At 34.5% G+C, this 13,123-nt stretch overlaps 1 protein-coding gene across 1 annotated transcript; it reads left to right on the forward strand.

The window, feature by feature from the left end:
* The first annotated feature begins 2,406 nt into the window (after window positions 1-2,406).
* On the forward strand, window positions 2,407-3,344 carry LOC123583673 (olfactory receptor 11G2-like). The gene is given in 2 exon segments (XM_045450818.1): window positions 2,407-2,650; window positions 2,653-3,344. Coding segments are annotated over 2 exon segments (936 nt in total).
* Window positions 3,345-13,123: the final 9,779 nt, after the last annotated feature.

Genomic DNA, 13,123 nt, shown 5'->3' on the forward strand with positions numbered 1-13,123 from the left:
ACTTAGAGACATTTCCACACACATATAGAAATAATGGAATAAATGAAGAAAAACCCAAAGTCACTGGCAAAAACAGTAGGAGATTATGGAGGGCTTATGTGGGCTGCAATTGTGTAACACTTTGCTACACACTAAATCTAAGGCATTAGTCTGGGTTATTATCTGTGATTACTTTGGAATTGCATTGAAATTACTGACTTGGAAAAGTTCTTCCTAAGTATGAATCCATTACTTTTCAAATTTCAAAGCTTATTTTTAAAAATAACCTTAAAAAAGGTATATAATTCTATTAATGTAAAGGTATAAATATATGTGAATTCATGATTCAGACCTTAGCGCTGTGAATTCTTTTTCTTCTTTCTTTTTTGCTCTTAATTTCCAAACCATCCTATTTTATAGTTTATTTTTTCCAACTTTATTGAAGTATAATAGACAAATAAATATTTTACGTATTTAAGTATACAATTACATGATTTGATATACATTGAAAAATGATGGCTACCATCAAACTGATTAATATATCCATAACTTCCCATACTTTAATTTTGTTTCAGTTATAAGGTAAATAAACTCTGGAGATCTAATGTACAGCTTGGTGGCAATAGTTAATAATAAAAATTTGTATACTTGAAATATGCTGTGTTCTCATATTTTATTTACAGTTTAGCATGCAAATATCTATGCTCTGCAATATCAAGCCAAAACCAAACCAAAACTATAATCTCTCCATTTTATTTATAGATTGATGTAATTTTTGCAAACTAAGGCTTCATCATTCTGTAATGTGTAAGTGTTGAAAAGGATTTAATTCTTCTGCAGAGGCCAAGGTTTATCTAGAACATGTGGCTTTCAAACTTGTTGATTTCAGGACCCTTTCATAATCTTAAAACTCATCAAGGACCCCAGAGTAGTTTTGTTTGTATGAGTTATAGCTATTTGTATTTACCATTTAGAAATTAAAAAAAATAATGTTTATACATAAATTCATTAGTAGAGATAATAAACTAATCAAAATACCATAAATGCCAATTTAAAAAAAAACTTTTTTTTGCTTTGTCAAAATAATAAAACTTAACGAAGATTTGTGTTTTTAATATTTTTAATAAATCTCTTTAGTGTTTACTTTAAGAGAGGTCAGTAGGATGTTCTTTGAGATAACCAAACATTTATTGTGAGATCAAACAATTTGGTATGAGATCATGCAGCCTGGCAAACTCCATTCAGTAATCAAGAAACAATTAGAGTCTATAAAGCAAATAATAGTATTGGTATGAAAACAATTTTGACCTCAATGCCCGATAAATCTTCAGAGACCTTCAGGGGTCCCCAACAACACTTTGAGAACCACTGTTTTTTAGAACACCACCTCTGAGTCCGTGTCCTTTTCCACATAAAATACCTGGGAGTTGAAGACTCGCCCTCCATACTAATCTTAAGGTATTGAAGAGCCTCATTAAATACTGTCCTTTCTCTCTTATATTTAAATTAATGATGATGATAACTAAGTGTTAGAAAACCAACTTAGAGAAACTATCATAAGGTAGTATTTGTCATTAGATCTGAAATTTTAAAAGTGGAATTTCCTCCCTGTAGGATTATGAATAGGAAACATACCCATTTTCCTGGGCTGTCTTTGTTGATACAAATGCAATGATCAAGATCTCTGACTTTCTGTGCAGCATGCCAAATACTGAACATTTAAAAAATTACATACATGTAGCATTTTTTAACATTTATTTATTTTTGAGGAAGAAACCGAGAGAGAGTGAGGAGGGGCAGAGAAAGTGAGACAGAGGATCCAAAACAGGTTCCATGCTGTAAGCACAGAGCCCTATGCAGGGCTTGAACTTACAAACCGTGAGATAATGACCTGAGCCGAGGTCAAGAGTTGGCCACCCCTACATGTAGTATTTTTAAGAGTGTATTTTTACTGAAGGGAGGAGTTGAAATTTGAAATCTTATAATAATTTCTCATTTTACTATTGACTTATAATCTATTCTAAAATAGATATAGGAGTATTTCCCATAACAATAAAATAGCAATTAATTATCTTGCATACAGTACTTAAAACTATTGGATATTGTCTTTAAATCAGCTTGACATATTTCTCTCACAAATAGAGCAAAGATTATTAACTATTATTCTCTTTAATATATTTTATATGTCAAAAACACTGAGTTTTCTCTTGGCAATATTCATTCAGTCTGTTTTCATTCACTGCTTGACCTAACATTGTAGATTTTTGTATAGAATTGTTTACTGTCAATACCAACTGACTCTGATAGTAAACCTCAGGGTGACAGGCAAGTATCTGTTCACTTTGTATTTGTTATATATAGAATAGGACTCTGAAGATCTAAAAATGATGAAAATATATCTGCATGAGAGATATTTTATTTACTGACATGCAGAGTGATGTAACCCTAATCAAGGTATTTTCCTTAATGTGCAATACTAAAAGGCCATTTCTCATATGGAAATTTGTTATTTTTGCAGCATTACAGACAAATGAATATTCCAACATAAGTAATTGCTCTAGTTCTAGGAGTAAATTCATCCTTTGGGTTTCCCTTATACCTGGGAAATTCAGAAGAAAGAGGAAAATCTTTTCAGTCTTCTCTGGAATATATATGTTGACACTAACTGGAAATCTGTTATCTGTGCTGTGATGTGGGACCATCAACTACAAATGCCAATGGACATCCTGCTGGCCAATTTTTCCTTCCTGGAGATCTGGTTTATCACCTCCACTGTCCCTAATATGCTAGCCAACTTTCTCTCTGAGGCCAACACCATTTCTGTCTCTGGCTGCTTCCTCCAATCCTACTTCTTCTTGTCCCTGGGCACCACTGAGACCTTCTTCTTGTCTGCCATGGCCTTTGACAAGTACCTTGCTATCTTCAGGCGCCTGCATTACCCCACTGTCATGTCAGTTCAGCACTGCATCAGAACAGGAGCTGGGTGCTGGGTATGTGGCTTCCTGTATTTCCTGTTGCCTATTTACCTGATCTCTCAGCTCCCATTTTGTTGTTCCAGTAAGATTGATCACTTCCTGTGTGACCCAGATATCCTCATAAATCTGTCCCATATGCCATTTCCTGCCACTGAGATCATCTGTGCCATCTTTAACTCAGTCTTCATTTTCCCCACCTTTCTTTTTATTGCCAGCTCCTACGTCCTGGTGAGTAGAACTGTGGCTCAGGGTCCCTTCTCCACGTGTGGCTCCCATCTGGCTGTGGTATCCCTGTTTTATGGCTCTATCATGGTTGTATATGTAAGTCCAACAGCAGACAATCTAGCTGAAGTAATTCCTTGCTCTATCATCTCTGAAGTAAGGAGATGAAGGCAGCTCTGAGAAAATTAGAGGATTGTGAGATTTAGTCAGAGGTGTGGAAGAAATCTTTGAAGAATTTTGTTCACAATTGAAATGATGTATGTGAAATAAATAGTTAAAAGTTTGATATTCAATTGTATTAACTGAATTAGAAAAATATTTTGGGGGGAGGAGGAACAGCCATCGTAATAGATTTTTCTAAAGCTAACTGTATCCATCTCTTCATTTTCATTAGGGAAAATTAATAATAGTGAAATATTTCAAATTCAAATTAAAATAAGGGAAAAACAATCACTAATATTTCAGACATTTTGATTTAATACTAGTTAAAATTTTGCTGCTAATATCATATACACATGCATACACATAATCGGTCCTATAGTTTACAGTTATTACTAAAATTTTCTCAGTCTAAAGTTATGTATGCTAAGTTTAGAAGACAACATTTAGGTGTTAATTCTTGTGTCAATATTAAAAACAGGGCAAGATACATTCTTAGGAAAGGTGATTCATTATTTATCATATTTGTATTTCCTCCTACTTCCTCACCAAATTTTAGTGAAAATACTCTTAATATTTAGATCCATATGGCTGCCATTAATTTTTTCCATTATATATTCTAAGAATTGTTTTTGAAAAGAGCTCTATTTGGGATGAACCATGCTTTGCCTTTTCCTTATTTGCCATTTTTGCCCTCTCTAGGTTAGGGTGTAATGGCTAGGAACTGTCAGGTACTGATGCAGTTGCTGGAGTGCTTAGATTTGCCTCTACTCACTGTCTCAAGAATACTGTATCTCATATTCTCAACTAGAATTTTCATTATCCCACAAAGCCTATACTGAGTAACTCTCCCAGTATCCTACTTTTCCTTCTCTCAAGTTCTGGCAACACCATTTCTATGTATTTACCTATTCCGGACATCATATAAATGGGTGGCTCAGTGGGTTAAGCATCTGACTTTGGCTCACGTCATGATCTCACGGTTGGTGAGTTCAAGTCCCACATCAGGTGAGCTCGAGCCCCACATCACGTGAGTTCCAGCACTGCATCTAGTGAGCATGAGTCCTGCTTTGGGTGAGCATGAGCCCTGCTTCAGGTAAGCCCCCACTTCTTTCTTTGTCTCTCAAAATATAAATTAATTAATTTAATTTAAAAAAATCATACAATACGTCTGGCTCCTTTCGCTTAGGATGATGTTTACAAGGTTCATTTATGTTATAGAGAATATCAGTACTTCATTCCTTTTTAGGGCTGAATAGCATTCCATAATTTGGATGTAAAACATTTGCTTTGTCCATTCAACAGTTGGACATTTAAATTGTTTCTGGTTTGTGGTATTGTTAGTAATGCTGCTGTAACAGTCATCTTTTTTTGAGAGAGAGACCGAGCGCGAGTGGGGGAAGGGCAGAGAGAGAGGGAGACACAGAATCAGAAGCAGGCTCTAGGCTCTGAGCTGTCAGCACAGAGCGTTGACGTGGGGCTCAAACCCACAAACCATTAGATCATGACCTGAGCCAAAGTCAGAGGCTTAACTGAGTGAGCCACCCAGGTGCCCCAACAGTCATGATCTTTATGTGAACCTGTTTTCACTTCCCTAGGGTATATCCCCATAGGTTGAATTGCTGGGTCATAAGTTAACTCTAAATTTAACATTTTGAGGAACTGTCAGACTATTTTCCAAAGAGGCTACATGTTGCAACCGGCGCAACAAACGCCGAGATCAGGGTCCTGAGGGTAGGGAAATGTAAGAAAAAAAGAAGAGAAGCCAGTTTGGGAACAGGAGGTCCCCTGGGCTGATGGCCCAAGTGACGGCTTTATTGTTGCTATACACAATCTTTTATATCAAGACTCTTATGGATCAGGTCATTCTAAGAATAAACAGATTTCACTTGATCGCTGCCAGCCAAAACATTTAGTTCTGTGTACCTTGTGAACTTTCTAAACGGGTCACAACAAGACCTTGTTGATAGATGGCTAGCAAAACACAGTTCCCATGTTTGTTTCTATTTGACCCGGGGTAGAAAAAGGGGGGTAACATTACTGCCAACACCCACAGACCACAGGCTTCAGGAATTAGCTTTCTCAGCCTTGACAAGGCTTTCGTATGCCTTTGCAAGTAGGGGAATGGGAGGGGGAACCACCGGGTTGGCTGAGTCAACAGGGAGCCGTTGCTCCACCGGTCTCAGCCTGGCACCGGGGTCCGGCCTCCCACAGCTACAACAGTTTTATATGACACTAGCAATGTGTGTAATGTAGATTTTAGCTTTCTATGTATTCTCACCAGTATTTGTTATTTTTACTTTTTTGACTTTAGTGATCCTGGTAGGTGTGAAGTGGTATGTACCTTTTTGTTTTAATTAGTGTTTTCCCTAATGATATTGGTCATTTTTTATGTGCTTATTTTGGCCATCTGTTTGTCTTTAGAGAAATATATATTCAAATCCTCTGAACATTTTTAAATTGGGTTTTCTTTTTATTCTTGATTTGTAGAAGGTATTAATATATTTTGGATATAAGTCCCTATTCAGATATATAATTTAAAATTAATTTCTCCCAATCTGTAGGCTGTCTTTTTTTACTTTTTTGAATGTGTCTTTTGACGTTTTGACTTTTAAGTAAGTCCAGTTTATCTACTTTTTTCATCTGTCACTTGTGCTTTTGGTATCAAACATAAGAAACCTTTGTCTAATCTATGGTCACAAAAATTACTCCTCTGGATATTTATAGTATTATTTTTCAATGCAGATTATTTTTATGACTTTTGAATTTATTTGGACATTTTAATGGGAAATTGTTAAGACTGAAATCACATGTGAGTCCTAAATAACTACTTTGAAGTAAAAGCTCCCGAGACACTTCTTGGCATGTTCAGGTGTGTTTCACAGTTTACACGGCCATAGAAGTCATTGCATAATCATTTATTCCTTGTTTTGCAATCTTGGTATTCTTGAATAGATAATGTCATATCACACATTTTCAAGTGAAACCTATTTGATTATATCTTTCAGTTTGTAAAATCTTGATATCTTTTAGAACTAAATTATTTTCATAATTTATTGTCAATGCTTCTCAGAGACATATGAAGCACTGATTCAGGATAAGAGTAAAGGATGAGAAATAAATTGCTGAAAAAAAGAAATGGAAAAAAAGGCCAATTGTGGAATACAGCATGATAGGAAAGATGGAATTGATAGAATTATTATAATATTTATAGTGAGATATACTAATAATTTTGTTCTTTAAATATAAAGAAAATAAGAGATGGGTTTTAAAAAGGCTTATTTGTGTTTAAACTATTGGTAATGTTTTAAAAGTTTTCATTTTTTTGCTTCCATTGCTATATGATGAATAATTTTCACACTTTCAGATATAACTGTTTGAAAACCATGTTCTAATGATTTGATACAATTTGTCATCCTTTATTTTTTTAGCATTAGTATTAGAAAGCTTCTTTAAGATTGTGATATATTGGTATAATTAAATGTTGTAATAGGAGCATTTGATGGTAGCCATCTTGCAGAATATCACATGCTTATTACTGTTTGAAGAGAAGGAATTAAAGCAGCTATTCACTCAGACACCATTCCTTGGGATAAAGAGATAATGACTGCATAGACTTAGACTTTTTTTTTCTTTAATTTTAGAGTTTGTGAGCGGGGGAGAGGGGCAGAGTGGGAGAGAGAATCTTAAGCAGGGCCCACACTCAGCATGGAGTCCAACACAGGACTTCAGCACATGCCCCTCAAATCATGGCTTGAGCCATAATCAAGAGTCAGACACTCAACCAACTGAGCCACCCGGGTGCTCCCCCCATCAACTTTTGTATGACAGCCATACCTCAATAAAACTGTTTTTGAAAAAAGAAGACAAAGGAAAATAAGATTGTGCACACATAGCATCCTGAAAAGGGTATGTCTAACATTTTTAGGCTGTGACATTATGCTAATTTCTTATTCCACATTACTTCATAGAATCTTTATTTTTTCCTGAAATATAATTGGTACACAGTATTACATTAGTTTCAGCTGTACAATAAGGTACTTGACTTTCTCCATCTAACTTATGTCATTCAGCATAACACCCTCTAGTCCATTTAGTTGCCACAAATGGTAAGATCCCATTATTTTTTATGGCTGTTTAATATTCCATTATACTGTTTTATATATATTACCACTGTATGTATGTGTTTGTACATGTGTATATCACCCTTTTTTATCCATCTATCCATGAACACTTAGGTTGCTTCCATATCTTGGCTATTGTAAATAATGCTGCAATAAACATAGGGTTGCACGTATCTTTTTCAATTAGTGTTTTCAGGGTTTTTTGGTGTGGCAGTAAGGGGGTGTGAATATCCAGTAATGGAATTACTGGATCCTATGATCCTATGGTATTTATTTTGTTAATTTCTGAGGATACTCCATACTTTTTCCACATTGACTACACCAACGTACATCCCTACCAGCAGTGCCCAAGGGTTCCTTTTTCTCTACAACCTCACCAACAATTATTATTTTCTTTCTGATTCTAGCAGTTCTGGCAGTAATGTGATCTGAGGTGATAACTCGTTGTGGCTTTGATTTGCATTTCCCTGGTTATTGGTGATGTGGGATCTTTTCATGTTTCTGTTGACCATCTGTACCTATTCTTTGGAAAAATATGTATTCTGGCCCTCCATTTTTAGTGGGATTATTTGGGGGTTTTTTGGGTGGTCAATTGTATAAATTTTCATATACTTTGGATATTAACTCCTTATCAGCTCTATCATTTGCAAATGTCTTCTCCCATTTAGTAGGTGGCATTTTTGCATTGTTGATTGTTTCCTTTGCTGAGAAAAGCTTTTTTATTTAGGTGTATTTTTTCTTTTGTTTCCTTTGCCTGAGGGTATCTATCTAGAAAAATACTGCTATGGCAAATGGGAGAGAGATTAGTGCCAGTGTTTTCTTCTAGGATTTTTATGGTTTTAGGTCTCATATGTAGGTCTTAAATCCATTTGAAGTTTATTTTTGTTTATAAGAAAGGCATCTAATTTCATTCTTTTGCAAGCAGCTGTCCAGTTTTCCCAGAACCATTTATTGAAGAGACTGTTTCTCCCCAGTATATTCTTGCCTCCTTGGTCATAGATTAATTTACTATACAAGCATGCATTTATTTCTGAGCTCTCTGCCCTGTTTCCTTGATCTATGTGTCATGTGTGTGTGCGCACAAGTGCGTGCATGTGCCAATACCATACTGGTTTGATTAATACAGCTTTGTAGTATATCTTGAAATCTGGAGTTGTGATACCTCCAGCTTTTATCTTCTTTCTTGAAATTGCTTTGGTTATTCAAGGTCTTTTTTAGTTCCATGCAAACTTTAGTATTTTTCTATTTCTATGAAAAATGCTGATAGGGATTGCATTGAATCTGTAGATTGCTTTGGGTAGTATGGACATTTTAACAGTATTCTCCAAATCCATGAACATAGAATGTCTTTCCATTTGTTTGTGTCATCTTCAATTTATTTCATCAGTGTTTTATAGTTTTTGGAGTACAGGTATTTCACTTCCTTGGTTAAGTTTATTTCTAGGTATTTTATTCTTTTTAATGCAGTTGTAAATGGAATTGTTTTCTTAATTTTCTGCTACTTTGTTACTACTGTATAGAAATGCAACCAATTTTGTGTATAATTTTGTAGACTGAAACTTTATTGAATTAAATACTTCTAATAGTTTTTTGGTGTAGTCTTTAGTGTTTTCTATGTATAACATCCTTTCATTTGCAGATAGTGACAGTTTAGCTTTCTTACCAATATGGTTGCCTCTTTTTTTTTTTCTTGTCTGTTTGCTGTGAAATAGGGCTTCCAGTACTATGATGAATAAAAGTGGTGAAAGAAAATGTCCTTGTCTTGTTCCTGATCTTAGAGGAAAACTCTCAGTTCAGTATTGAGTATGATAATAGCTATGGGTTTTTCATTATGGCCTTTTTTTATGTTGAGGTATATTCCCTCTAAATCCACTTTATTGAGTGTTTTTATCATGAATGGATGTTCTACTTAGTCATATGTTTTTTCTGCCTCTATTGAGATGATCATATGATTCATATCCTTCCTTTTATGATACAGTGTATTACATTTATTTATAATACAATCCAAATTCTTCTTGCATCCCCAGAATAAATCCTGCCTGATAATGGTGAATTATTTTTTTTTAATGTATTGTTGGATTTGGTTTGCTAATATTTTGTTGAGGATTTTTGCATCTGTATTAATGAGGGTTTTGGCTTGTAGTTTTCGTTTTTTTGTGGTGTCTATGTCTAGTTTGTCCTTGTAGGATGTGTTGTAATTGAAAGCTCTCCTCCTTATGTTTTTTTTGGAATAGTTTGAGGAGAATAGGTATTAACTCTTATTTTTTTATTATTATTTTTTAATTCCAGTATAATTAAGTGTTATATTCGTTTCAGGTCTACAATATAGTGATTCAACATTCTATACATTTCTGTGATTAGTGTACTCTTAATCTTCTTCACCTGTTTCACCAATTACTGCCCCCTCCCCCCACCTATCCTCTGGTAATCACTGGTTCGTTTTCTATATTTAAGAGTCTGGGGGTTTTTTTGTCTCTTTTTTTTTCTTTGATCATTTGTTTCCTAAATTCCACATATGAGTGAAATCATATGCTATTTGTCTTTCTTTGGCTGACTTATTTTACTTAATATATACACTGTAGATCCATCTGTGTTGCTGCAAATGACAAGATTTCATTTTTTATAGCTGAATAATATTCCATTGTGTATATATACGTACCACATCTTCTTTATCCATTTATTGATAGATGGACACATGGGTTGGTTCTATAATTTGTCTATTGTAAATAATGCTGCAATAAAGGTGTGGGTGCATATGTCCTTTTGAATTAGTGTTTTTATTTTCTTTGGATAAATACCCAGTAGTAGAATTACTGGATCATATGGTAATTCTATTTTTAATTTTTTGAGAAACCTGCATATTATTGTTTACAGTGCCTGTACCAATTTGCATTCCCAGCAACAGTACATGAGGGTACCTCTTTCTGCTACTTCATTATTAGTGTATAGAAATGCAATGGATTTCTGCATATTGGTTTTGTATCCTGCAACCTTACTGAGTTCATTTATCAGTTCTAGTAGAATTCTGGTGGAATCTTTAGGTTTGTTATAGATAGTGTCATGTCATCTCAAGTAGTGACAGTTTACCTTCTTCCTTGCTTCTTTGGGTGCCTTTTCTTTCTTTTTCTTGTCTGATTGCTGTGGCCAGGACTTTCAGTAATGTGTTGAATAAAAGTGGTGAAAGCAAGCATTCTTGTCTTGTTCCTGATCTTAGAGGAAGGGCTCTCAGTTTTTCACCATTGATTATGATGTTTTTCATATATGGTCTGTGGGTTTTTCATATATGGTCTTTATTATGTTGAAGTATGTTCCCACTAAACCTACTTTGTTGAGGGCTTTTTTCTATCATGAATGGATGTTGTACTTATCCAGTGCTTTTTCTGCATCTCTTGAAATGATCATATGGTTTTAATTCTTTTTCTTGTTGATATGACATATTATGTATTAACTATTCTTTGAATATTTGATAGAATTTACCTGTGAATCCATCCAGTCCTGGGCTTTTGTTTGTTGGTAATCTTTTGATTGTGGATTTCACTTTGTAGTAGTAATTGGTATGTTCAGGTTTTCAATTTCTTCCTGACTGGGTTTTGGAAGATGTTTTTAAGATGTTGGATTATGTTTTTAGGAATGTATCCATTCATTCTAGTTTGTCCAATTCATTGGCATATGATTTTTGATAGTATTCTCATATAATCCTTTGATTTGTATAGTATCAGTTGATACTGCTCTTTATTTCTGATTTTATTTATATGTGTCCTTATATTTTTTCTTTTTGTCCTTATATGTGTTTTTTCCTGATGAGTCTGGCTATACAGTTAGCAATTTTGTTTATCTTTTCAAAGAACTAACTCTTAGTTTCATTGAAATTTTCTAATTTTTTTTAGTCTCTTTCATTTATTTCCATTCTAATCTTTCTTATTTCCTTTATTCTGCTAACTTTGGTCTTTGTTTTTTTTTTTTTTTAATTTTTTTAATGTTTGTTTATTTTTGAGACAGAGTGTGAGTGGGGGAGGGGCAGAGAGAGAGGGAGACAGAATTTTTTTTTTTTCAACGTTTATTTATTTTTGGGACAGAGAGAGACAGAGCATGAACGGGGGAGGGGCAGAGAGAGAGGGAGACACAGAATCAGAAACAGGCTCCAGGCTCTGAGCCATCAGCCCAGAGCCTGACGCGGGGCTCGAACTCACGGACAGCGAGATCGTGACCTGGCTGAAGTCAGACGCTTAACCGACTGCGCCACCCAGGCGCCCCGAGAGACACAGAATTTGAAGCAAGCTCCAGGCTCTGAGCTGCCAGCACAGAGCCCAATGCGGGGCTCGAATCTGCAAACTGTGAAATCATGACCTGAGCTGAAGTCAGACGCTTAACTGAGCCACCCAGGCATCCCTAACTTTGGTTTTTGTTTGTTGTTTTTCTCTTCTCTTAGGTGTAAAGTTAGATTATTTGGCATTTTTCTTATTTCTAGATATAGCCCTATATCTCTGTAAATATCCCTTTTAGAATTGCTTTTGCCTTTATGTCCACAATAAATTGATACCCTCTGACTCAAAAGTTAGAACTTATTGTTTTCTCTCAGTAATAGCAATTATAAAATCCCTTTAGGAGATTCTAAGGATTGGAATCTAGAAAACTGGTAACATTATAACAGATTGTGAGAACACAGTAGAAAAAATAGGAAAACCTCAATGCAATAAGAGTAAAAGCCTAAAATAACCTATAATGAGCCATCATAGAAAATCTTATTTTCATAAGTGGTCATGGAAGAATAAGTTCATGGCTACCCTGAAGTTCTTGAAATAGGGTTCTGTCATTTTCTGGACCTGAATTACACAATATAAAAATAAAATTTTAATTAAGTCCACATAGAAAAATGATTATTCCTACCAGCTCTTAATATATAAAACTACTTTATCTGAGAAGAAAAGAATCATGAAGTTTCAGGCTCCCATCATCATGATGACAAGTGGTAGAGAATTTTAACTCATCTCTGATATTTTATCACTATTAAACAGAAATTAACATAATACAAAACACTTTCATGAATAAATTTATTCAGTGAGTTGCTTTCTATGACTAATATATATTAAACAGCACCATTGAAGAAAGATTTGTGAAAGTGTTGACTATAAATGCCTTTGCTGGATAGCCTTGCTATTTTACATGTTACTGTTCCATTAACACCAATCATAGAATTGTCTTCCTGTGCTGTTACTTACATAGTACTGTGTGAAATGCATCCTTATCTAGGTTTATTCATAAATAAATAAATAAATAAATAAATAAATAAATAAATCTATTATCTCTGATGTACAGAGGTATACATCTAGTATAACTCCAAAATTGGCATCTGAGCAGTACTGTTTTGAGAGGGAGTACAGCTTATTTATCCTATATGAGTAAATGCCATTTCTCAATGTATTCGAAGGCTATATATTAAATTAAAAAGTTTTAATTAAAAACTAGGAAATAGAAACAAAAAATCACACAATAAAGGAAGAGAATTTAAATATCAGTAAGGTCCATTATCTGGCTTTTTGTTCTTATCATTATTCTTTCATTCAGGTTAACCCTTCCCCTGGTCAAAATGATCTGCTTGAACATCATAGGGATTCCATTTGTAATTGTCGAGAGAGGAGGCTACAGTAGATACAGTTGTGAAGT

The sequence above is a fragment of the Leopardus geoffroyi genome, chromosome B3, assembly GCF_018350155.1.
Source record: "Leopardus geoffroyi isolate Oge1 chromosome B3, O.geoffroyi_Oge1_pat1.0, whole genome shotgun sequence".
Classification (NCBI taxonomy): domain Eukaryota; kingdom Metazoa; phylum Chordata; class Mammalia; order Carnivora; family Felidae; genus Leopardus; species Leopardus geoffroyi.